Below are 23859 nucleotides of genomic sequence, written 5' to 3' on the forward strand. Positions count from 1 at the left end.
GGGGGACCCGGGTGCTGGTGTCACCCCCCTGCCTGCGGCACGTGCCGGCCCCGGAGCGCGGGGACACGGCGGGCGACAGCCCCGTCCCGCGGGAACGCTGCCCTGGGGATGCCCCAGGGACCCCCCGGGGCTCCGGGGGCACAGCGTGGCGGGGACCCGCATCCCGGGAAGGGGCTGTCGGGATGTCGGGGAGAGCCCGCTGACCCCTGCCGGCCCCTGCGGCTCTTTGAGGCCCCCTCCCCGGCCGGGTCTGGCTGTTGGCCCCGGCGTGGCCGAGGGGTTGATGCTCCGGTTCCTCACCCCAATCCCCTTTCTGTCCCCCAGGCCATTAATCGGAGAGGACCGGGGATTTCAGGGTGATTCTGCTCACCCCCTGTGTCCCCCGGGCAGGGGGGTCGGGGGGCTGCGGTGCCGCCGCTGCCCTCGCTGTGCCCACGGCGGGAGGGAAGGATGGGGGGGTCCGGCCCTGCTGGGGCAGAACCTTCCAGAAACACTGCAGCGTTTTGGGGTGGCAGGATGGGATTTGCGGGTTCCTGTTGAATCCCCTTAGCATCCTGGGGAGGGGCTGTCCCTGCTGGACGGGCTGCCTGGGTGTTGGTGCCCCAGGCATGGCCAACACCATCTGCTTCCCCCCGGCTCAGCATCCCGAATCCTTGAGAGCCCGCAGGTTGCACCCCCGGAGCAGGCAAGTCGTCCCCCAGATCAGGGGGCTGGAGCACCCCTTGGGTTCCCCCCACCCCTGGGTGCAATCCCTGGGATGAGCTGGCTCGGCCCACGGAGGTTTTCGGGTGCCGGGGGAAGGCGCTGAGCGGCATTCCCATCCATTCCCATCCATTCCCACCGGCAGGCATGCCAGCAGGAGGGGCAGGAGCTGATCTTCTCCCTGCCTACGCAGCGCGTACAGAGGGAGCCGGGGAGGGGAAGAATTAGGCTGACAAATCCTCCTTCCTCTCCAGTTTGGATCTCCAACCCCAAATCCACTTGGATTGGTCAGGAGGTTGAGCTGCAGGAGCTGATTTACCACCTGACACGCCAAAAGCCCATTTCTGCTGATTCCTTCTGCGCGCCCCACTTTTCCTGGGAGCCACCGAGCCCTGCAGTGGGAAGAGCTGGAGGAAGCAGCTCCGTGGAGGAAACAGCAGAGTTGGTGGCTGTTGGCACCACTGATCATCCCTCCTGGCTCTTCCCAGCCAGCACCCAGCCAGAGCAGCCACTGCCCCACGTGGGATGCCTGGCCAGTGGCTCGAGGGTGGTTTCCTGGTGGCTGGGAAGCTCTGTGGTGGTCCTGGTGCAGCAGAGCCCACCTTGGTTGGCACCAGGGACCCCTCGCACCCTTCCTGGCACCCCGTGGTCCCATCCAACCCCTCTGCAGCATCCCAGTGTGCTGGGGCAGCCCAGTCCCTCTGCCATCCCATTCATTCCCCCAGACGAAGCCGTAGGATCTGGGAGCGGGACAGGGATCTCCACTGGGAAGATAAGAAGCCCTGGAAGGTGGCCCAGGGCAGGAGACTCCTGCTTCCTGGATGTTGTTTAGAGAGCAAACTCTGGTAATAACAGCAGGATCCAGACACATCCCGGATCCCACAGCCAAGGCGTTTCCTTGCCAAGGAAGTCGGTGGAGCTCCGACCTGGGTGGGGGATGCTGCTGCTGAGCCTGGCAGGGGGTAGATGGATGGATGCAGCCGGGAGGGATGGATGCAGGATGCAGGGCTGGGCCTGTGGGATGCTTTAGCTTTGGGATGGGCTGGCACGATGCTCCGGGCTCGTCCCGGCGTGGCTGGCACGGAGCCACCGGCCGCCACCGCGGGGTTGTGCTGGAGCGTCTGATGTGGTTGCTGGCGGCTCCTTATCCCTGGAGGTCCCTTCTAACGTGGCTCTGGCTAATTAGAGCCGCCCGCCAGCCTTGTTAGTGTGAGAGCCGGTGAAAACCCCGGTCCCTCCGCCCCGGGTTCAAAGGCAATCGATGGTGTTGCCATCAGACCCCGCCCCGGTGCCCAGGGGAATCAAATCCTCATAAATCTTCCCGACCGAGATCCAGTGGACCCCACTCAATTATTGGCCACCTAATAAAGCCATCGTTAGCCCTGGCCGGCTGCCTAACGAGCTCATTAAGGGATGGGATCCATGGCAGGGAGAGGGCAGGAGAGTGGAATCTGGCTGTGCGGCAGCGTGCCAGGGTCTCGGGGGGCACGGGCCCTGCCAGCCCGTGGCGTGGGGCCCCAGGTCCCTGATGGGCAGCGGCGGCCGCCACTTCCTGCCTCGTGTCTCCAGTGTTTCGACACCAGGAAGGGCTGGAGGGGGAGGGATGGCTTCACGCTTCCTCCTTCCCTCCCTCCGGATCCGGTGGCGGGCGAGGGTCACCCCCCTGGCAGCAAGGGGCCACCGTGTCCCCACGTGCCCCTTCCCTTCCCTCAGGGGTGCTCCTGGAGACACCTGGCCCCCGGGATGTGAATCTGGGGAGATCCGAGCTCCTGCACCCATGGGGTGGGGCCAGGCAGGGCTGCTGCACCCACGGCGTGGGGCCCAGGCTCTGTGGGGCTCCTGCACCCGTAATAGGGAGCTGTGTGGGCATCCCATACCCCCAGTGCGGGGCTGCGTTGGTCTTGAATTCTGTGAAGCTCCTGCACCCATAATATGAGGCTTCTGCATCCCTGGTGTGGGGCCATGTGGGACTCTTGTGCCCACGGTGTGGGGCTGTGCAGGCCTTGGGCTGTGTGTGGCTCCTGCACCCCCAGTGTGGGGCTGTGTGTGGCTCCTGCACCCCCAGTGTGGGGCTGTGTGTGGCTCCTGCATCCCCAGGATGTGGGGCTGAGTGTGGCTCCTGCACCCCCAGGATGTGGGGCTGTGTGTGGCTCCTGCACCCTCACTGTGGGGCCTTGCAGGTCTCAGGTTCCTGCCCGGCGTGGGGCAGTGCCAGGCTCAGCTTCCCGCAGCGCCCGCCATCGATCTGCTCTCTCCAGGTTCATTAGTGGCTCCATCAGTGTCCCGAGGGCTGGGAAGGAGCATCGCCCCGTCCCGGGGGGCTGGAAGGCGGCACCCGACGAGCCTCCAGCCTTGGACGCCTTTTCCGGGGCTTCCCGGCACAGCTGGGGTTGGGATCCGGCGTGCTGGATGCTCTCCGGGGTCTCCCCTGCGTCTGGGCTGCTGGGGAGGTGTGGGGTGACGGGCTGGCAGGGGATGTTCCCCATCCTGCTTTTCTGTTCCGCCTCCATAATGGCCCGGGAAAACCCCGCCGTGGGTTGCTCTGGGCTCTCAGGAGGATGCACCCATCACCCTCCATCCCCAGCTCTGGAGGCTGGCTGCTCTGATCTCCCGAGGCCTTCAAACCCAACTGTGGGGTGCTGATGCCCTTCTGTGGCAAGTTGGGCCCTCTGTCCCCCCAGTTTTTTAACTGGAGCAGCATTGCAATGAGTTCCATCTTTCCTCGCACCCTCGCCGCGGTGCCCGTAAACCCTCGTGACAAACATCCCACCGTGGAAGTGCCGTCCCATCTCGGCTGGGAAAAGTCAACCCCCACCACTCTGCAAGGAAAAGCCGCCTGGGAAGGGCCAGTGGGATGTTCCTGGCGTTCCCAGGGGGTTGGCTCAGCCAGCGGGGTGTCCCAGTGTTCTATGGGCCTGGCGGAGCGTTCCTGAGGCTCGTCTGGGGGTGAGGGAATAAGGGGGACCCAAAACCACGTGCTCACTTATCTGGGCTGGATCCTGCTTCCTGGGCAGAGCTTGGCCAGGCCACGCTGGGCTCCACAGCTCTCCAGGGGGCGGGATGTGGGGACGTGGGGATACAGGGATGCGGGAACGCAGGGACACACGTAAAGGGATGCTGGGATGTGGAGAGGCAGGGACACAGGGAAGCAGGGACACAGGGTTTCAGGAATATGGGGATGAGGGGCGTGCCCACGCATCTCCTGGTGCATCCCAGCCCATTGCCAGGGTGATGGTCGGGTGGTCACCCCGGAGTGGCACCCTCTGGGCCGGCTGTGGGCAGCGGGGTGGCCGAGGGCCCATCACCCCGGAGCAGCCCCGGGCGTTTTGGCAGAGCCCAGCAGCTGCCCTGGGAAATTGTTTTTTTCCAGCCTGAACCACCCCTGCTAATCTTCCCGGATGGTTTTAATGGAATTTAAAGGCGAGGAGGGATTATCCGAGGAGAACCCATTACGGGTGGCTCCGTGCCAGGGCAGGCTCTGAGATCCAGCAGCGCCGGGCGAGGGAGCCCTGCCTGCCTCTGCCCGCTCCCTGCCTGCAGCAGGCGGGCTGGCAACGCTCCGGCATTCCCACCGGTGGCATGTTGGACCCATGTCCCGCTCCCCTGTCTCTGTGGGATCTTGCAGAGGGAATTTGGGGGGTGTCTGGGGGCTGTTCCCATGGGATGGAGGATGAGGGTGCACTAACCCCCCTTTGCTGTTTTGCAGGGTGTTTAAGAAAGCCAGTCCCAACGGGAAGGTAAGGGGCACACGGCAGGGGCAGCCCTGGGGGGCACAGGCATGGCCGGGGGTGGGGACAGGTCCCTGCACCCCAAAGCTGCCCTGCCGTGGCAGCGGGAAGGGAGACTGAGGCACAGTGGGGCTGGGGGGGCTTGTCCCAGGTCGGGGTTGAGTAGATGGGTTTTGGGGTGTTGGGGTGCAGGCAACCCCGCGTGTGGGGTTTTGGGTCTGGCAGCAGGGGCTGACGGCACCAGCCTGGCAGCTGCCTGCCCCGTGCCTCAGTTTCCCCATCAGGAGAAAGGTGGGAGGGTGGCACCTGGGGGCTCATCTCTGTCCCACAGGCCCCTAGGATACCACCCAAGTGTCCCCAGACACAAAGTTTCTCCAGCTCTGGGGACAGCTGGAGGGGTTCCAGGCTTTGCCTGGGATGGGGGGGGGTTGGCTTTTGGGTGCCAGAGGGACAGGGTGACACATGGGGATCACGGGGAACACGGACCTCAGTGGGTGGTTGACTACATGGGGGGACCCTGGGGGGCTGCTCTGGACACCCCTGACCCCCTGTCCCCCCCACAGCTCACTGTCTACCTGGGGAAGAGGGATTTCGTGGATCACATCGACGTGGTGGACCCCGTGGGTATGTGGGGGCAGGAAGGGGGGAGACACACGTGCTGGGGTGGGCTGGGCCTGTCTGGGAGGAAGGATTTTGGGGAGCAGAAAACAGCTGGTTTGGGATAATATTCATGTCCCCTTGTGGCTTTGCACGTGCCCTGGGTGTGGTGGGTGCCAACTGTCCCCCTGCTGCCAGTGTGTCCCTCCCCAGCCCCAACTGGCAGCTTGGAGGTGATGCCTCTCTGTGTAAAGGAGGGGCAAGTCCCCCCTTAACCCTGCTAGTGTCCCCCCAAACCTTGCCTATACACCCCCCCCAACCCTACCAGCGTGTCCCCTGACCCTGACAGCGTGTGTGTCCCCTCCCAACAGTGTCCCCTGACCCTGACAGTGTGTGTGTCCCCTCCCAGCAGTGTCCCCTGACCCTGCCATCATGTCCCCTAACCCTGCCACGGTATTCCCTGGCCCTGCCAGTGTGTCCCCGCGTCCTGGTGACGTGTCTCTGACCCGGCTGTTCCCTTGCAGACGGAGTGGTGCTGGTGGATCCCGAATACCTGAAGGAGAGAAAAGGTAACAGCTCCCCTCAGGATCGCTGGGGCCACAGAGGGGTGGCTGGTGCCCTCACGTAGTCCTACCCAGGCATTGGCATCTCTGGGCTCGTGGGTGACGTTTCCCAGCCCCGTGTCCCCACGGAGGGTGCCCTGTCCTGTGGAGGACGGGAGTGCCATGGTGGGCACCCCAAGGCTGCTGCATCGCCACGTCCCCACCACGGCACGTCCTCAGGCCACCACTGCTTCCCGGCGCCGGTGGGGCCGGCACGAGCCCCCCCGGATCTCCCCGTGGTGCTCCCCACCGCGGTGCCCCCCTGGATCCCCCCGTGGTGCCCCCCACCACGGTGCCCCCCCGGCAGCACCCTGCCCTTGTCTCCCCGGCAGTGTTCGTGACGCTGACCTGCGCGTTCCGCTATGGCCGCGAGGACCTGGACGTGCTGGGGCTCACCTTCCGCAAGGACCTGTTCGTGGCCAACTCGCAGGCCTTCCCGCCCGTGCCCGAGGAGAAGAAGCCCCTGACGCGGCTGCAGGAGCGGCTCATCAAGAAGCTGGGCGAGCACGCCTACCCCTTCACCTTCGAGGTGAAGCTCCCGGGGCTGGAGGGGACCGTGACCCCTGCCCCGGGGACGTTTCCTGCCTTCCAGCCTGGGCAGGAAAGGGAAGTGCTGGCAAGCCCCCCAAAAGCTCCTCACCCCTCTTTCCCCTCCAGATCCCCCCCAACCTGCCTTGCTCCGTCACGCTGCAGCCGGGCCCGGAGGACACGGGGAAGGTAAGGTCCCTCATGTTCCCGTGCCTGGCTCTGGTGGGTGGCTGCTCTTGGGGAGGTGCAGAGGAGTTTCCCTGCCTCCTTCTCCCCCCTTCCTGGTTCCCAGGCCTGCGGGGTGGACTACGAGGTCAAAGCGTTCTGTGCTGAGAACCTGGAGGAGAAGATCCACAAGAGGTGAGTGGAGAGGGTCTGCCCAGCCCGGGTGGGAGCGGCATCCCCGGGGTGCTGGCAGCAGGAAAGGGGCACCCTGCTTTGTTACCCACCTTGGGAGGGATGGCGCTGGGATGGAGGTGTCCTCCAGGATGCACCCGCTCTCCAGGGCGGTGCTGGGTCAGAGATGATCCTGGGGCTGGGATGGAGACACTGTGCAAGGAGCCCGGTGGTTGCTGTGGGCAGCCTGGCCCGGCCATGGGGTTGTCCCCTTGCAGCCCTGGTGGGCATCCATCTGAGGCCTCCCGCAGCATCCTGACACAGCAGACCAGAAGAAAAGAGGGATTTCACCCAAAATGGGCCAAGAAAGGGTGGTCTGCGAGCGCCTGGCTTCTCCCCTGGCTGTCTCCTGCAGGAACTCGGTGCGCCTGGTGATCCGGAAGGTGCAGTACGCGCCGGAGCGGCCTGGCCCCCAGCCCATGGCAGAGACCACCCGGCAGTTCCTCATGTCGGACAAACCGCTGCACCTCGAGGCCTCCCTGGATAAGGAGGTGGGCGAGGACCGCGGAGGGGACGCTGGTGGGGTGACCCTGGGGGGGGAACCTCACCTTCCCCCTGCTCTGCTGCCCTGCAGATCTACTACCACGGGGAGCCCATCAGCGTCAACGTCCACGTCACCAACAACACCAACAAGACCGTGAAGAAGATCAAGATCTCAGGTGAGGAGCAGGGCCACCCCCTGCCCCAGTGGTGTCCCTGTCCCCATCCCTGTCCCGACCCCCCTGTCTCTGTGTCTCGCCCCAGTGCGCCAGTACGCCGACATCTGCCTCTTCAACACTGCCCAGTACAAGTGCCCCGTGGCCGTGGAGGACGCTGAGTGAGTGACGGCTCCTTGGGGACATGAGGGGCCCCGGAGACCTCAGGGGGCCCTTGGGGGAGCCTTGGAGATCTCCCGTCCCGGTGCAGCCCCGGTGGGACATTGCACTCAGCAAGCAGGAACTGATGGGAGGAACAGGGAGATGGAGACCTTCCTTTTGGTGGCATCTCGGGGACATCACCCTCTGCGTCCCCCAGGAAGGAGATGTTCCCCAGGCTGGGGCAGGGATGGAAATGAGTGGAGAAGTTAACCGAGCTGGGCTGGAGGTGTCCGTGGGGCTGTGGGAGCTGTGGGCAGCTGTGGGGGCTCTGGCTGATGGTGGCTGTCATCTCCAGCGATATGGTGGCCCCGAGCTCGACCTTCTGCAAAGTCTACACCCTGACCCCCTTCCTCGCCAACAACCGGGAGAAGCGGGGGCTGGCGCTGGACGGGAAGCTCAAGCACGAGGACACCAACCTGGCCTCCAGCACGCTGTGAGCCCCTCCACCCCCCAGGGCTCCTGCCCCCCCTGCCAGCACGGGGGCAGGACCCGGCCCTGGGGGGCATCCAGCCCCTCTGCCAGGGGCGATGCTTGGGGTGGAGGAGACCCCGCAGGGGGACCTTCAGGATGACGGGGGGCCGGTCCCCATCGCTGTTCCCTCGCTGATGCCCACCTTCCCCTTCCTCCAGGTTAAGGGATGGAGCCAACAAGGAGATCCTGGGCATCATCGTCTCCTACAAGGTGAAGGTGAAGCTGGTGGTGTCACGAGGAGGGTGAGTGCCACACCTGCTCTCTTCCCTTGCTCTCCTTGGGGCTGGTCTGTGCTGCAGGGGGGGCCCGTCACCCCTTGGAGCTCCCTTGGGACTCAGCAGCACACGGGGGGACAAAAGGTGGGGGAGGCTGCGTGTCCTCGGGGGGATGGTGACTAATGTGTTGTCTCCTTTGACCCACGCCAGCCTGCTGGGAGACCTCGCCTCCAGGTAACGCCCCGCTCCCCTCAACACCCCACAGTCCCCCTGCAGCCCCCCAGTGGCACCCCCAGCCCCTCAGGGTGCTGCCACCCTGGCCCCATGCTCGTCCTTGGGGTGCCACTGCGCTGGGGACACCGTCTCACCCAGAGCCAAAGCCTGGCAGAGGTGGGTCGGGGCGGTGGGGCCGGGGATGCTGGCAGTGTTTGGACCCTGCATCCCCCTCCCCAGACCAGAGAGAGGGGCAGTGGGTGCTGCTGGGGACTGTCACCAGAGCATGGAGGTGGCTCCTTGGGGCTGAGCACCTTTGGATGTGGGGAGGAGAGTCTCTGGAGCTTTCCAGGTCTCCATCCTCACGTTGCTCCCCGACCATGGGGTCCTACAGAGAGCACGGGGCCTGCTCGCCCTCCCAGGGGGACACTTTTCTGTCTGAGCCCTGTCCTACCCTGTCCCCAGAGCAGCTCGGGCTGTCCCACCCTGCCACCCCCGTGCCTGCTGAGCACTGGGAAACTGGGTGCACCTCCTGCTATTCCCATGGCACTGCCAGCCACAGCCTAAACCCAAGGGATTTGGATCCTTTAAGCTGCTAAAAGGCAGATTTCTGCCGTGCTGCTCTCCCTCCTCGTGCCCCCCTCCATCCCAGGGGGGCCGTGCTGATCCCCCCCTGGGGTCAAGCTCAGCCCAGAGGCACGAGAGCTGCCGAGCGGCTCTGCGGGGGATAACGCGGGGTTTTAGCAGCTTTGTGGGCTCTGCAGCGGCTGAAATGGCAGGTTCTGGTCTGCCCTTGCCCCCCACCCCCAGATCTGTCCCCCCCTGCCTGCAGAGTGCAGGCAGGGCCCTGCTTTACCCCGGCATCTCTTGCAGCGACGTGGCGGTGGAGCTGCCCTTCACGCTGATGCACCCCAAACCCCGGGAGGAGCCGGCACACCGGGACAGTGAGTGCCCTGGGGCACGGGGGCAGCGTCCCTGGGGGGCACAGGGGGACACTGAGGGCGCGTGGAGGGCGATTTTTGGCTCCTGTTGAGCCTGTGGTGACCTGTTCGCTGGGTCGCAGGGTTAAAACCATGGGGGTGCCCCCATCACCCTGGGGGGGTTGCACCCACCCGGTGGGACAGTGGTGATGACCCTCGGGGGGTGTGTGGGATGGCGGTGACCACCCCCTGACTGTGCCATCCCTCTGTTCAGTTCCAGAGAATGAAGCGCCCATAGATACAAATCTGATAGAGCTCGACACAAAGTAAGAGACCGAAATACCCCCCATCCCCAGTTCCCACGTTCCGTGTGGGAATGCGGGACGTTGGCAGCGGTTGCATGGCACCCCCTAACACGCTAATGCCCGCCGTGCCACGGCACCAGCACGTGTGACTAACCCCCTGCACTGCACCTGTAATGCATGACACACGCCATCCCCCTCTCTCTTCTCTCCTCCCTCGCCCTTCCCTGCATGGCTTTCCAAAAAAACAGGAGAAACCGCAGTAAGAGCCCGCCGGGGTCGTGTGTTGGGGTGGGAGGGGATTGTCCCCGTGGTGTCCCCTGGGGCTGGTGGTGTGTCTGGGAGGTTCTGGGGTGCTTCACCCACCCAGCTCCTCCCCGCGGGGCCGTGGTCCCTCCGGAGTGGGGCAAACGCTGCCCATGGCCCTGGTGATGCTGCACCTGCCGCTCTGGGGCCCTGCATCCTTCCCTGGGGGGCTTGGGGGCTTTTTTTGGGCGCGTTGCCCAACAGTTAACAGAGCTTTGAGAACTACGGCTGTTTGCTGAAGGACAGGGGGGTTCGGGAGCCCCCTGGGCTGCTGCAACACCGTGGGGGTGCAGGTTGAAGGGGGCTCCCTGGCACCCCACCTTCCCCCGTCACGCCCCGTCCCTGTGTCCCCCCCAGTGACGACGACATCGTGTTCGAGGACTTCGCCCGCCAGCGACTCAAAGGCATGAAGGACGACAAGGAGGACGAGGAGGAGCGGACAAACTCCCCGCAGCTCAACGACAGATAAGCGAGCTCCCCCCCGCTCGCCGCCCCGCCGCAGGGACACCCCCACATTAGGCTGCTTCTCTTTTCTATAATTAATTAATTAATTTTGTTTTCTACCTGTACCGGGAGCCTACGGATCGCCCGATGGCCACAGGACCTATAACCGTCCAGCTGTGCCGTGTTGTCACTCTTCATCCAGCTGCCAGAGCTGCTGTTTCCCGTGCAGGGCACGGCTGGGGGGTGCAGGAGGCAGGGGGGCTCGCTCTGACCCCGTCCCCGTCCAGCCCCCTGCCACTTCCCATCCCAGAGCCCTTTCCTATGAGCTGCCTCTTTTACGTGTTTTATATAAGCCCAGTCTCAACACCGGTTTGCTGTGGGGAGGGGGGTTGCAGCAGAACAGGGGGGGTGTCTTTTTTGGGCAGCCTTCTCATGGGAAAGGGCACCTGTGCACCTCGGTGTCCCCTCCTCTCCCCCACGGCCAGTGCCCCCGTCCGGCCCTGCTGCATGTGATCCCTCCCTGGGATGCACGAGCCTGGCTTTGACTATGGCCCCTGCCCCAGCTGCTCCAAACCAAGCGGGTGGGCAGCACCCCCTGCTCTTCCCCCCGAGCCCAGGGGCCCTCCCAGCTGTGTCCCTTCCCACAGTGGAGCTGCCGGGGCCGGGTGAGGCCAGGGCTGGCAGCAGGGGGGCCCCTGTGGGTCTCAAATGCCTCTTCACAGCCACGGCAGGGTCGTGGCCAAACAGCCTTGTCCCCAGCAGGGTGACACCAGGGATGCTCTGCTCCTCCCGAGCTGCAAAGCCCCCCTGGTTGATGTTTTCCTCTCCCTGCATGGGGTCCAGCACCCATTTGGGGTAGGGGAGAAGGGGAGCAGGGTGTTTGCCACCCTAATCAGTATTTCAACAGATTCTTGTGCCTCGTGTTGGTGGTGTCTGGACCTCCCCCCCTGGGGTCTCAGGTCTCCCACCACCCCCTGAGAGGCCATTCCCAGTATTTATTGTGCTGTTGCAACCAGCGTTGTCATCTGAGAGCATTCTGGGGGGCAGCTCCATCCCCCCTCCCAGTCTGTGGGGTGCTGAGCTGAGCCCCCCCACCCCGTTATTTTTGGGTAAAGCTGAGGGGCAGCGTGGTACTTCTTTTTGTAAAGTGGTTCCTTTGTACTGATCATTGATACTGGCTGCTTTGGTTTCTTCACCCTGTCTGTGATGTTTCTGTGTTCTGTCGAATAAATTATTCTAGTTTATTAAACTCAGAAAAAAAAAGAAAAATTATAAAATAGTCCCAGCCTGAACACTTCTGTTGGCTCAGGACAGGGGAGCTGGCACAGGCAGGAAGTCCCACAGACATGGAATGGTTTGGGTTGAGAACGACCTTAAAGCTCCCCTCACCACGCTGATGCTGTGGGGACAGAGAGACCATCCTTAAGTTGGTCCATCTCGGGGTGTCCGTGTTTTTGCTGGAGGCAGGAGCTGTCCCAGCCTTCCCCACCAAGGACAAACCTGGCTCCAGCAAAGCCAAGGTCTCCACAGTCACACAGCTGGACTCTGACCCCCCACGGGCTGCTGGGGGCTCCACGTGGTGCATTCCTGGGAGCAAGGTCCCTACTGCCCACTGGGATTTGCAGTCACGTTTACAGGGAGGTCCCTCCTCTGTGCGTAATCCTTTCCCACAGCAGCTCTGAGTACTTCACAGTTTGGACATCTGCAGTCTCCTGTTGAATCTGGTTCAAGCTGGACAAGAAGGCTTAAATTATTTTGGGAGAAAAAAGGGAAGTTTAGATGGGAACAAACCGTGCTGTTGCTTAAGCCCCATTTCTTTTGAAAGCCAAGCAAATTCAGTTCCCTGTCCTCGCTGAGCTACCTGCATCACCACGGTGTGGGAGGGACCAGCTGCTCCACCACATCTGGCAAAAGAGGCAGTGAGGAAGCACCTCGGGAGCTGGGAAGGCTCCAATGGTCTCCTCTCCTCCTCAGAGCCCACCTCCTCCACGGCCAGACCTTCACCCTGTGGGTGTTTTCCCCAGGAAGGAAGAGCCACAGCAGCCGAGCTCTGCACCTTCTGTTTGCCAAACCAACTGCTCCAGGGGTGCTTGAGGAAAACCCACCGAGCTCCAGGATCCCACTCTTGAAACCTCATGTCTGTGTACCCACAGGCTGCCTGGGGTTGCTGGGTTCTGGGGCTGCTGCAGGTCCCCATCACGGGGCAGAAATGCCACCTCCTAAACTCAGGAGCCCAGAGGTCTTGCTGCAGGGGAAGGGCAGGCTCAGCTCTGCCACAGCAGGAAGGAACTGACTCAAGAGCAGATGGAGAGCCAGGAGGCCCTGGTCAGAACCCATTCCCCCCAGTCTGACTCTGGTACAGCTGGACTGGTTTTGCTGTGGACCCTCAGGGGTGGAAAGGAGGCTCAGTCAGACCTGCAGGAGTGCTCAGCTTCTCCGGGGCTCAACCAGGCTTTTCCCTTTGCTGCTGCTGGTGACAGACCCGTGGCTTCAGCAGGTGACAAAGCACCAACCCCCTGGCCTGGGGCAGGACACTGTGCCCCCGTTTCACATGCTGCCAGGGGACGTTCTGGGAGTGCAGTGGAAGCGCTGCCATGGCTCGTGCTGGGAGGAGGATGGAGCAGGCTCCAGCCTCAGGCACACAGCTGTTGCCATGGCACAGGTCAGTACAGCACATTCCCAGGGTAAGGTTTCCCCAGGTGCTCCTCAAGTACAGCCCTCACTGCCCCTCAGCTGCTTTCAGCCCCCCTTGTCCCAGCTGGCAGCACCCAGAGCAGCAGGGAGCCTTTTGCAGGCAGGTTTTTTCTCCCCAGGTAACACCTTGGTAACAGCGTGGGTGTTGCAGGAGTCACTGCCTGCTTCCTCAGCCCCGGAAATCACATCAGCCCCATCAAACCTAAACTGGCAGTTGGTGGGAAGAGAGCCAAAGGACACCAGTGCCTGTCTCAGGGCAGGTGCTCTCAGGGTGCAGAGGGGGAGGGTAGAGCCTGGAGCAGGCTGGGGCTAGCGAGGCTGTTCCTGTTGCTCTGGCAGGCTGCAAGCAGGCTCTGTGGTCACACTGCAACTTCCTGAGTGGAGGCTGCTGCTCGTGATACATGCACGTGACAAATGCCAACACCCCTCGGGGAGTGCAGCCTCCCCTCGGTGCTCTGGGCCTGGAAAACAGCGGGGAAATATCCCTCAGAACAGCCTGTTTCCTCAAACTCCTGGTTTTTTAATCAAATCCCAGAATGGTTTGGGTTGGAAGGGATCTTAAAGCTTGTCTTGTTCCACCCCCTGCCGTGGGCAGGGACACCTTCCACTGTATCCCAGGCTTCTCCAGGCCCCGTCCAACCTGGCCTTGGACACTCCCAGGGATGGGGCAGCCACAGCTTCTCTGGGCAACCTGTGCCAGGGCCTCACCACCCTCCCAGGGAAGAATTTCTTCCCAATATCCCATCTAACCCCACTCACTGGCAGTTTGAAGCCATTTCCCCTCGTCCTGTCCCTCCAGGCCCTTGTCCAGCCCCTCTCCTTTTTGTCCCTCTCCCTTTTTGTCTGTTTTCTTCTGCAGACATGACAGAAGCCTACGATCAAACAACAGCAGGATGCTCTCTGCCAGCAGCCACAGCCAGGACCACAGGCACAGCTCTCATCTGAAGGCTGGTACACAGGAGAACAAGTAACACAACCAAAAGTTTTACTATTAGTAAAATAGAACCTTTACAGTTGTTTCTGCACACTACAACAGTCTCCAAACGGTATGTGCAGGCAGACAGACACCCCACAGCCCACGCAGCTAGAGCAGAGGCAGGAAACACACCCCACCTCACCACAGCACCACCTACCCACACTTCCCTCAGGGCTGAACCCAGTCCCAGACGTGCAGGGAGCCGTCGGTGGCTGCAGACAGCACAGTGCGGGGTTTCTGCGGGTGCCACGTGTGCACAGTGACCAGGGCAGGGTCCCCACTGCCGCCCAGCACGTGGCCTTTGTGAACAAAGACGGGCTCTGCTTCCCTGCCAGAGCTGTCCCAGCTCTGCGTGTCATACACGTGCACAGTCCCGTCAAAACCTTGGACAAAGAGGGAGCCAGAGAGCGCAGGGATTAACTGCTTTGCTCTGGTCTGGCTGGGCTCAGGCTCACCTCCCAGCAGGAGCAAGGGCAAACAGCCCTGACTGGACTGTGAGAGCAGAGCAGCCACGCCTCCGAGGAGCACAGCTCAAGCAAACAGAGCCCGGGTCAGATCCCAAAAGCTTGTGGAGTGACCAGTGTGAATGGGCAAGGCTGTGGCCAAGAGGTAGCCCGGCTGCCCAGCTGGTGTTATCAATGCCATGCCCTGCAGCCAGGCTGTCGTGGGCACTGTCAGGGCACTGCCTGTGGTGGGCCTGGGGACTTTGATCACCCGAGAAGGCAGCAGACACCTCCCAGAACCCATCCAGACCCCTTCCGGAGTCGCTGGGGAGAGGCAGCTGCAGAGCACGATTAGCTGGATCTCCGCTGGCTCCAGGGGCAGCTCTGAGCAGCCACCCCATCACTGGGAGGTTTTAGGTGGGGTGAACTGGGCCCTGACAAAAACACAAATCAAAAAAGCCCCCAGAAAAGGAGCTGTCTGCCCAAAGCACCTACCTGAAACGGCAAGGCAGCCTTGCAGAGCGGGAGCCCAGGACACGCACAGGAACTCGGCGCCCGAGGCGGGAGAGGGGACTCTGGCTGTGGCCGAGGCCAAGGGCTCGGAGGCTTTCCTGAGGTCCGTCAGGGTGAGGAGGCCCCCGCTCGAGAGGCGAGCCACAGTCTGGGTGCCCTGGGCGGCACAGGGGGTGCCCAGGCACCAGCGGTCCCCGGCGGGCGCAGCGGGCGCGGGCACGGCCGTCAGGGCTCCCCGCGGCTGCCGCACGTCGGCCACGCAGAGCTGGCCCCGCACGCAGCACAGCAGCGCCGTCAGGCCGTCCAGGAACGCCAGCCCCGACAGCTCCTCCCGGCCCAGGCAGCCTGCGGACAGAGCCGGGCTCAGGGCTGCTGCAGGGTCCCGCTGCAGCCCCACCCGGGGAGCCAGCAGGGTGTACAGCTCACAGCCCACAGCAGGCCAAGGGGATGCTCCAAGGGCTGGAGCCCCTCTGCTCTGGAGCCAGGCTGGGAGAGCTGGGGGGGATCACCTGGAGGTGAGAAGGCTCCAGGGAGAGCTGAGAGCCCCATGCAGGGCCTAAAGGGGCTCCAGGAGAGTTGGAGAGGGGACAAGGGATGGAGGGACAGGACACAGGGAATGGCTTCCCACTGCCAGAGGGCAGGGATAGATGGGATATTGGGAAGGAATTTTTGGCCGTGTGGGTAGTGAGGCCCAGGCACAGGTTGCCCAGAGAAGCTGTGGCTGCCCCTGGATCCCTGCAAGTTGGACAGGGCTTGGAGCAACCTGTTCTAGTGGAAGGTGCCCCTGCCCATGGAACCCTCTGGCACACACCTGAAGGTACCTGCTCAGGGGAATGTTTGCTACTCGAGCTTGCTTTCCCAACCCTCCCAGCTCCAAACGATCAGACATTGGGCTTGCTTTGAATACCTGCTGTGTAGACATTTTTCCTCAGCTCCACCTCTGTGATTTGGACGCTGTCCAGCGTTGAGCCATGAAGGACCCAGGGGGCTCCGGCTGAAATGGTGGCAATTTTTGCCCAGGGCTGCCCCGTGGCATTTTCTGTGGCTATGGTGCTCACAGGTTTAATAACATCTGCCAGGAAGAGACAGAAACAGCTGTAGGACACATGGGGAGCCAAGCAATCCAGCAGATTAGGCTGTTTCACAACGACACCTCACACAGCTAAAAGTGACCTACTAAACCAATAAGAAACGTTATTATGCCTGACCCCCTCTCCAGGATAAATTCCCACTTTCCCACACATCCAGCATGGACTGACAATAAGCAGAACAAAACGCATGGCAAGCTGTGAAGGGGGAGCTGGAGATGTTTGATGCAACGACTGCATTGAGAAACCCCGTGAGCTCAGAAACACGACCCCTTACCAGAGTCCTCTGCTGACACCTGCCAGACCTGCAGGGAGCTGTCGGGGGGGCCACTTGTCACCAGCAAGCTGAGGAAACAGGAAGGGTCTCACAAAACTCCTCAGGAGCAGAGAACAGTCTTGTTTACCCCAAACAAGACAAACTGGTCTGCTGCTCCTGTGAGCAGGAGCTTTGCCTCTGCTTGGAGCAGAGCAGGGGCTGGAAGGACCAGAATCTTGTGCAGGGTGCTCCACACAGCCCAGGCAAACACAGCCCCAGGCAAAGGGCCTTTAGGAGGATATTTTATGGGGATATGATGAAGAGCGGCTGAGGGAGCTGGGGGGGCTCAGCCTGGAGCAAAGGAGGCTCAGGGGGGACCTTCTGGCTCTGCAACCCCCTGACAGGAGGGGGGAGCCAGGGAGGGGTTGGGCTCTGCTCCCAGGGAACAAGGGATAGGATGAGAGTTGTGTCAAGTTGTGTCAGGGGAGGTTCAGGTTGGATATTAGGGAAACTAATTAGGGAAACTGGGTATTCCCTACCCAGACTCGGGCTGCTCTCGGGGTTGGCAGCCCTGACCAGCCAGGTAGGGAAGCAGGTCTCAGTGGACAACTCCCCTCCCACCTCCAGTACTCCCTGGAAGGACCTGGGGGCCATACCTGGTGTCTGGCACATGTTTCAGGCTGTACACCGGGCGCTTTGAAAACCCACCACACTCCACCTTGAAGTCTCTCTCTGGACACAGGCCCTAGGAGGCAGAGGCAAAGCCACTTCTTCACACACAGCGGTGCACAACTCGGGCTCGGTTACCACGGGAAAAGGCAGGGACATGAGACACACTCTCAGTCCCTGTCAGAGCAACGGGGAACAGCGAAGGCCACCAAGCCCTGGTCCCTGAGGACACGGGGCCGAGGAGGGCAGAGAGGTCTGGTGCCCCCTGGCTGCACACCCACCTGCGCCTCCTTCGCCTGCAGCGCCGGCGGCGGGATCAGCTGCAGGATCTCGTTCCCGCCGGACTGTCCGTACCCGGCCACACAGACACCTTGGGGGTGTGCACGGCGGGTCAGGGACACAGCGGGGGCTGAGCCCTGCCCGACCCTCCCTCCCTCCCTCCCTCCCTCAGACACACCCGAGCTACGGCCCAGCCTGGGCTGAGCCCGGCACAGCCCCCCTCCCGGCCCGCACTCACGGCTCCCGCGGGCCCATTCGATGACGCGGGTGGGCGCCTGGAGCTCGAAGGTGTGCAGGTCGCGGTACCTGCGGGGAGAGGGGGGGTGTGAGGCAGGGGGGGGTGCCTTGGGGGGTGTGCGGGGTCCCGGGGGGTTCCCGGGGGTCCCTCACAGGCGCAGCGACTGCAGCAACCACTCGTCCACCGCCTCCATGGCAACGCCCGCGCCCGGCGCGCCTTTACGTCACACAGCGGCGCGCGGAAGTGACGTCACGGGGTGGTGCCGCCGCCGCCATGACGGAGAAGGGCAGGGGTGACAGTGCCCGGTGTGACCCGGCCTCGGACACCGCGGGATTGCATCCTCTGGATACAGTCCTCCTGGAAGGAAACGGAACCCGAGTTAATATAAAGTAACGTTTTGGAAACGAAAAATAAAAAGGTTTCCTGCTCGCCGTGGCTGCGCCGCTAAAGCGGCCCACGGGTGGTGATGCCCTCCGGTCCGTGTGTGCAATAGTCCGGAGTCCACGCTGAATTTGAAAAAAAAAATGTCCCAATAAATTTGGAGTTACTTATTTTACTGTGCGGAAGTTTTCTTCTCCCCCAAAATGAAGGAAAAAGGAACAGGGAAAAAAAAAAACCCCAAAACAACAAAACCTGACCCAAGGCAGAAAGAAGGTGCTGGGTGCTGAAGAGAAATAAGTGATTAAACGTAGAATCATGGAAGGGCTTGGGCTGGAAGGGACCTCAAAGCTTATCTCATTCCACCCCTGCTGCCCTGGGCAGGGGCACCTTCCACTGGAGCTCAAAGCCCCGTCCAGCCTCGTCCTGGCAAAAAGGTTTAATAGAAATATCAAGCTGCAAACCACATCATATAAATTGTTATATATATGTGTATATGTGTATAAAAGAGTGGCTCGTGCATATGAAAATGACTAAAACCTAAAAATGAGGCGGAAATAATTCCCCTGCAGACAGCTGTATCAAAGTCGGAAATGAGCTGTGCACTCGGCGTGTTCAGGAGCGGAGAAACACAAAAGGGGACAGCAAAAGGGAAAATGAATTCTTGTATCAATTTCCATGACAAATATGTGCTGATTAGTACATGGGCTGACTGAGCTGTTCCTTTTTTTTTTTCCCCACACAAGATGTCACTGGGACAAAAGACTTATCAGCACATACACGTAAAAATTAGTAGAAGCAGGAGATGGAAGTATTCTTCCTCCCTGCTTATCTCCCCAGAGCCGGTGTGTGAGCTGAGCAATTAACAATTAATATGAGCCACACCAGGCAGCAAAGCCAGCAGGTCCAGGCTGGGAGCTGATGGCACAGCCCCACTGCTCTGGGACAGGCTGGGAGAGCTGGGGGGGTTCCCCTGGAGGAGAGAAGGCTCCAGGGAGAGCTGAGAGCCCCTTGCAGGGCCTAAAGGGGCTCCAGGAGAGCTGGAGAGGGACTGGGGACAAGGGATGGAGGGACAGCACACAGGGAATGGCTTCCCACTGCCAGGGGGCAGGGATAGATGGGATATTGGGAAGGAATTGCTGGCTGTGAGGGTGCTGAGGCCCTGGCATAGGTTGCCCAGAGAAGCTGTGGCTGCCCCATCCCTGGAAGTGTCCAAGGCCAGGTTGGAGCAACCTGTTCTAGTGGAAGGTGTCCCTGCCCGTGGCAGGGGGTGGAACGAGATGAGCTTTAAGATCCCCTCGCCCCATCCCCTCCTGTGACTGTGTGATTCTGTGAAGACAGGGAGAGCTGCCACCCCTGGCACCCACCCTGGGCACCAGCTTGTCCCCGTGTTGTTCATGCAGGAACCAGTTTCCTGCTCAGACTGAAAGACCCAAGCGTGCCATTTCTTGTCGTGTATCCAGTAATTCCATGGAGCTTCCCGTGTCACTCAGTTTGGAGTGCTTGGGGGTGGATGCAGCAGCCCCTTGTTGGTGCATTCCCGCAGGAACAGCAGAGGTTGGAAACTCTCCTTGCTGCTTTGGAGGACTTGGAGTGAGAGGGAGTTGAAGGGACAGGTCAATCCCAGCCACCTGCCAGGAAGCGTTTGGTGACAACAATGTGTATTCCCAAGCAAGCGTTTCAAAGGGCTGATGTCCAAATTATCTTTACACTGGCTGGGCTCACGCTTGAAGCAACTGAACAGTTGAGGTGGGTGTTACAGCGCCGAGGAACACATCGGTCCCTGGTGGAGAGGCTGCAGCCAGGCACAGATCATTCCTCTTTTTCCCAGGGCAGTGGCCTGTACAGGCAGCCAGTGGAGCAGAACAGTGACTGTTGCCACGTCACTAAAACTCCCCGTGTTCAGGAGGTTTCTTACGGACGTGAACGGATGTAGCATCACGGTTTGGTTGCAGGGATTAACTTCAAACTGCAAGGGGGAAGGGCTGGGCTAAGGTAATGTCTGGTGGGCACAGGCAGAGTCTGGAGACCAGGAACCTCCTGGTAGTGAACAAATGGCTCTGGGTTTTCGCAATGCAGCGTAAGCTTTAAAGCTCCTGAGCACACCTCAATGGCTGCACAGTGGTGTTAATCAAACTAATCCAGAATTTCCGTCAAGTGCAAGAACACGGAGCAATTATGCCTTAGAGAAGGATTAGTGAACGTAATGGGTAATCAGGGCGGGAGCAGAGCGATCCAGAGGCAGAGCACAGCCGTGGGTGGGGTGTTCTTGGCAGCAGGGGTGTTGCCTGGCACTGCCCATGCCCAGCCAGCTCGCTGCTGCAGGCTCCTCCGTGGGCTCCGACCATTCCTGACACCACAAAAACTGCATCAAAGGGAGAACTGAGACATGTCAGCGTTCCCCTGGCAGAGTTCCCGGGTGCTTTGATGGTGGGAGAGAGGAGGAGGAATTGGTTGCTATCTCTCAGAGAAACAACCTTGTAAATGCTTTGGCTTTTGCAGAGCTATGCATGGCTAAAAAAAAATGCTATTGCTGCAGTCATTTTAAGCATGAGGACTCACCTCTCTTCTCTGTTGAACAAATACCACTTTATTATTATTATTATTGTTATAAATTATCCTCTTACCCTGGTAGGTTCTCAGTAAACTCAGTGAAACTGTAGCAATTTATAAACCTGTGTTTCCGTCATGAGTGCTGATAAGTAATATTTTCATCTGAATGCTTCGTGTTATTATCAGGAGGCAGCATCTCTGGATGTCACTCCTTATTTCGCTCACCCAGTGCAATCACGGTGTGCTGGCAGAGGCCAGGCTGTCTCTATAAATAATCCACACTCCAAGGTGCAAAAATAACACTTTGTCTCATCTCTGTTGAAAGCAGGAGCAGCAATGACAAAAGTTCTCACAAGCTCTAGGAGCATTCGCAAATCAAAGCAAATAAACTATTTTTTGTAACCCGCCTGTTTCTGAAAACAACTGTGTCAGTCACATCCAACACCAAACGATGTCAGAGCAAACTGATTTCCTTTGAAAACATGGAAACCGAGTTTCTCAACAGCAAAGAACCAGCAGAGGTGTGCATTTCCTCACTGCTAAAGCATTTTTGTGTGTAATTTAAGCAAACTGGGGCAGGACAATTTAGGTTTGCTCACTATAAGGTGGGACTGGGGGGGGCCTTCACTACCTGCAGGTGTGGTCAAGTAATGGGGAGAAAAAGAAGCTGAGCCCACACAAGCCTGGAAAACTGGTGCTCAGAGCCCGCAGCTTCTTCTGCTTGATGTAATTCTCATCTATTTTTTGTTTCACATAAAACTGAGACGAAGGTTTGGAGCAGAAAACACATTATGGGAATGCAATGCCTTGTACAAGGCAGCTGCCTGACTCTCTGGATATTAGGATAATGCTATTGCTGCAGATAACAAATAATATTAGTTGAAAATGGTTTCTAGCTCTTAGGCAGAATTATTATATTGTCAGATGCGATGAGTGAGGGAAGTGGAAAGGGGTTTAGCGTCCCATCCTGGCAGTTCTGGGATGTTGTTCTGCGTGCTGCCTGCAAGCCTCTCAACCCTCCCTGCTCCAACCAGAGACCCTGCAGCCTGCAAGAGGGGACACGAGTCCAAGTCATGGTTAAACAACCTTATACATGTCAGGAGAGGAGTGCTGGAGGCACTGGGTAGTGATAATCTCTGTTTCATGATGCTGCAGCCAATACGGGATTATCACACAGAGTTTTTATTGTTATCCCTTAAACAGGGTGTTAAAACATCAGAAAAATCCTGAGGATGGTTGAAAGTTTGGAAAGTGTGTGTTACAGCCAGAGCCTCTGGACACCCATTTGCCGGGGAAGAGTTGGATCATTGTGTGTGAATGTACATGGGCAACAGGGATCTGGTGTCAGACAAAGAATAAAAAACCATCCTATGGTGGGAAATGAGTTACACCAAACTGGAAATAAGGCTCAAGTTTTTAGCAGTGAGAATAATACAAAAAGAACATTTTGCTGGTTGTTGTGAACGGGTCTTCACCACTGAACACTTTGTTAGGGGAAGGATTTCAATGAAAACTGAAAACACCAAACTTAGAAGTGGTGGGTGGTTGTGCTGCAGGGAGACTTTGGCTCTCCCGGACCCAAAGGCCACGGGGCAGAGATTTGCACTGGACTGTTGGCCTGCTCTGGAGGAAAAAGGAATTAAATAAGCTCTGAATGAACAATCCCACTTTATGGTGCTTGATAGGATTGGCAATTCACGGTGGTTTATTGTGTGTTGCTTCCTACTGTCTCTCCTAGTGCAGGAGCCTGGGGCTCAGGCTGTTGGCTGGCAGAGCTGGTTGCACACAGACATGGTTTCACCCAGCTGTCCATGCTCCATTTTTAATCACCTTTAACTTTTCCCACTGTTCTGCAGTCCCATTAAGTGATTTTGCAGTTTCCTTACCCGGGAGCAACAGAGTCCAGGGTCACCTCTGTCATTTGTAGGGAGAGTAATTTCTGTCACCCCTGAAAGCCTTAAATGGAGGAATTAAAATAATGCATCCTCCCTGGTGGGGGAAAGTGTAAAGAAGCACGGTACTGCTCTAGTTCAGCTTTATTTAGTGCATCCACGGCTTTATTTAGTATATTTTCAGGGTTTTTTAGCACATTCACAGCTTTATTTAGTGCATCGGTGATTTAGTCACTGGAGGATAGAAACCAAACCAGAAAATCATAAATATTACAGCAAGTCTACTAAAAAAAAAATAAAAATCATCAGAATAGGCTGGAATACGTTAACAGAATATGCCCCAGTTCAGGGGAAGCAAACAGAACTCCAAAAGCAACAAATTTACCAGAGCACTGAGATAATAAATAACACGAGGCTGCCACACTGCTGCAAATTTTACCCAAATAAATTTGAATTATTTTAGAAAGGGACTCAGATGAAAATTTCTTTTGACTTCCATCCAGGTCATTTCCTAGTACATGAAATACTAATGGTAATAATTTTCCCTGTAGTTTTTTGGGCTGATGGAGGTCATCATCATGTCTTTTACCATGGTGAGAAATGTTCCGTGACGTTCAAAGACACTGCAATAAAAAAGTAGCAATAAAAAAAATGTGTTAGTGAGTTCAGCTCGGATGGAGGGGGACACAACGTGTGGCAGCCCTCATGGATCTTTATTTTATATAATGTAGCTCTACAGCTGCATTATTCACATAAACTTGGGATCCTTTTTGGGTTTCTCCAGGAAGGGTAGGACAAAGTGTGCTGTACTTTTCCATTTATTTTACATTACGAGCATTTAAGGTTCCTGAGGTACAAAGATTTTCTTCCTTCTCAGTAGAAAATACTTCCTTTGTTGCTCATAAAGATTTCATGCAGATTGGAAAGGACTGTTCTGCCCAAACCCTATGGAATATGCTTATCTGCTGTGGAAAAATAGAGCAGCATTTTGGAAACTTCCAACAACTTCTATTCGAGCCACAAAAGAGCTGCTGCCCTTTCACGGGCACAAATTCCCTGGGAATTTATCTATTTTCTCTAACACTGGGCAAATCAAAACTAAGAAAATGTTCTGCAGAAAAAAAAACCCAAAAAGCACCCTTATTTTCATTGGGTTTAGGCTAAAAAAAGAAGGAGAAATGATGCTTAATTAAGTTTTTATGCCTTTTCTTGGTTTCCTTGTCCTAATTTAAGAGAGGGGGAATAAAGCTTACTTGGAAATGTTTTGTGTAAGGCCACAAGTAGCTCAGAGTAATGGTTGATCTCATGCAATTTCCAAACTTTATTAAATCTCTGGTAATTTTCAGGTTGTTTTACCTTTCACCCAGAAAATCATCTCCATAACCATACAGGAGAGATCCACTTAATATTACAAATAAATAGATTTTCTGCCACCCCAGGATTTAAATACAATTGATATTTTGTTTGCTCTCTGCCTCTCATCTAATCTAACCTTCTCCATTTCTCATCCCTGTTGTTATTTGTTTCCAAACTGGTAAGCTTTGAGGATGTCATTTGTATTAAAAGATGCCAGGCTATTAAAAACCCAAGATAATTTAT

The 23859-nt window shown here is 58.5% G+C and overlaps 2 protein-coding genes across 2 annotated transcripts; one reads left to right on the forward strand and one right to left on the reverse strand.

Annotated features, from left to right (window-relative positions):
* The first annotated feature begins 608 nt into the window (after positions 1 to 608).
* On the forward strand, positions 609 to 10935 carry ARRB1 (arrestin beta 1). The gene is made up of 16 exons (XM_027699816.1): positions 609 to 685; positions 4409 to 4439; positions 4994 to 5054; positions 5552 to 5596; positions 5962 to 6158; positions 6287 to 6346; positions 6450 to 6517; positions 6909 to 7044; positions 7128 to 7212; positions 7298 to 7370; positions 7706 to 7843; positions 8040 to 8123; positions 8307 to 8330; positions 9183 to 9253; positions 9504 to 9555; positions 10195 to 10935. The coding sequence occupies exons 1-16, from the start codon at positions 609 to 611 to the stop codon at positions 10304 to 10306; spliced, it is 1314 nt and encodes a 437-aa protein (XP_027555617.1). The 3' UTR covers positions 10307 to 10935.
* A 3011-nt stretch (positions 10936 to 13946) lies between these two features.
* WDR73 (WD repeat domain 73) lies at positions 13947 to 17648 on the reverse strand. Its single transcript, XM_027699848.1, has 8 exons — positions 17590 to 17648; positions 17438 to 17505; positions 17202 to 17290; positions 16908 to 16996; positions 16273 to 16340; positions 15815 to 15979; positions 14890 to 15252; positions 13947 to 14334 (listed from the first exon to the last, which is right to left on the reverse strand). The coding sequence occupies exons 1-8, from the start codon at positions 17628 to 17630 to the stop codon at positions 14120 to 14122; spliced, it is 1098 nt and encodes a 365-aa protein (XP_027555649.1). The 5' UTR covers positions 17631 to 17648; the 3' UTR covers positions 13947 to 14119.
* Positions 17649 to 23859: the final 6211 nt, after the last annotated feature.

Source organism: Neopelma chrysocephalum, unplaced genomic scaffold (assembly GCF_003984885.1).
Source record: "Neopelma chrysocephalum unplaced genomic scaffold, ASM398488v2 Primary Assembly neopelma1_141, whole genome shotgun sequence".
Classification (NCBI taxonomy): Eukaryota; Metazoa; Chordata; class Aves; order Passeriformes; family Pipridae; genus Neopelma; species Neopelma chrysocephalum.

Bases quoted from the DNA above. Each gene is read 5' to 3' on its own strand.
- ARRB1 (XM_027699816.1), top strand. From the start codon at position 609: ATGGCCAACACCATCTGCTTCCCCCCGGCTCAGCATCCCGAATCCTTG. The intron at 5,055-5,551 runs GTATGTGGGGGC...GTTCCCTTGCAG, and splicing joins CGACGTGGTGGACCCCGTGG to ACGGAGTGGTGCTGGTGGAT. The intron at 6,159-6,286 runs GTGAAGCTCCCG...TTTCCCCTCCAG, and splicing joins CCTACCCCTTCACCTTCGAG to ATCCCCCCCAACCTGCCTTG.
- WDR73 (XM_027699848.1), bottom strand. From the start codon at position 17,630: ATGGAGGCGGTGGACGAGTGGTTGCTGCAGTCGCTGCGCCT. The intron at 15,253-15,814 runs GTATTCAAAGCA...CTCTGTCCGCAG, and splicing joins GAAAAATGTCTACACAGCAG to GCTGCCTGGGCCGGGAGGAG. The intron at 14,335-14,889 runs GTAGGTGCTTTG...TCTTTGTCCAAG, and splicing joins AGGCTGCCTTGCCGTTTCAG to GTTTTGACGGGACTGTGCAC.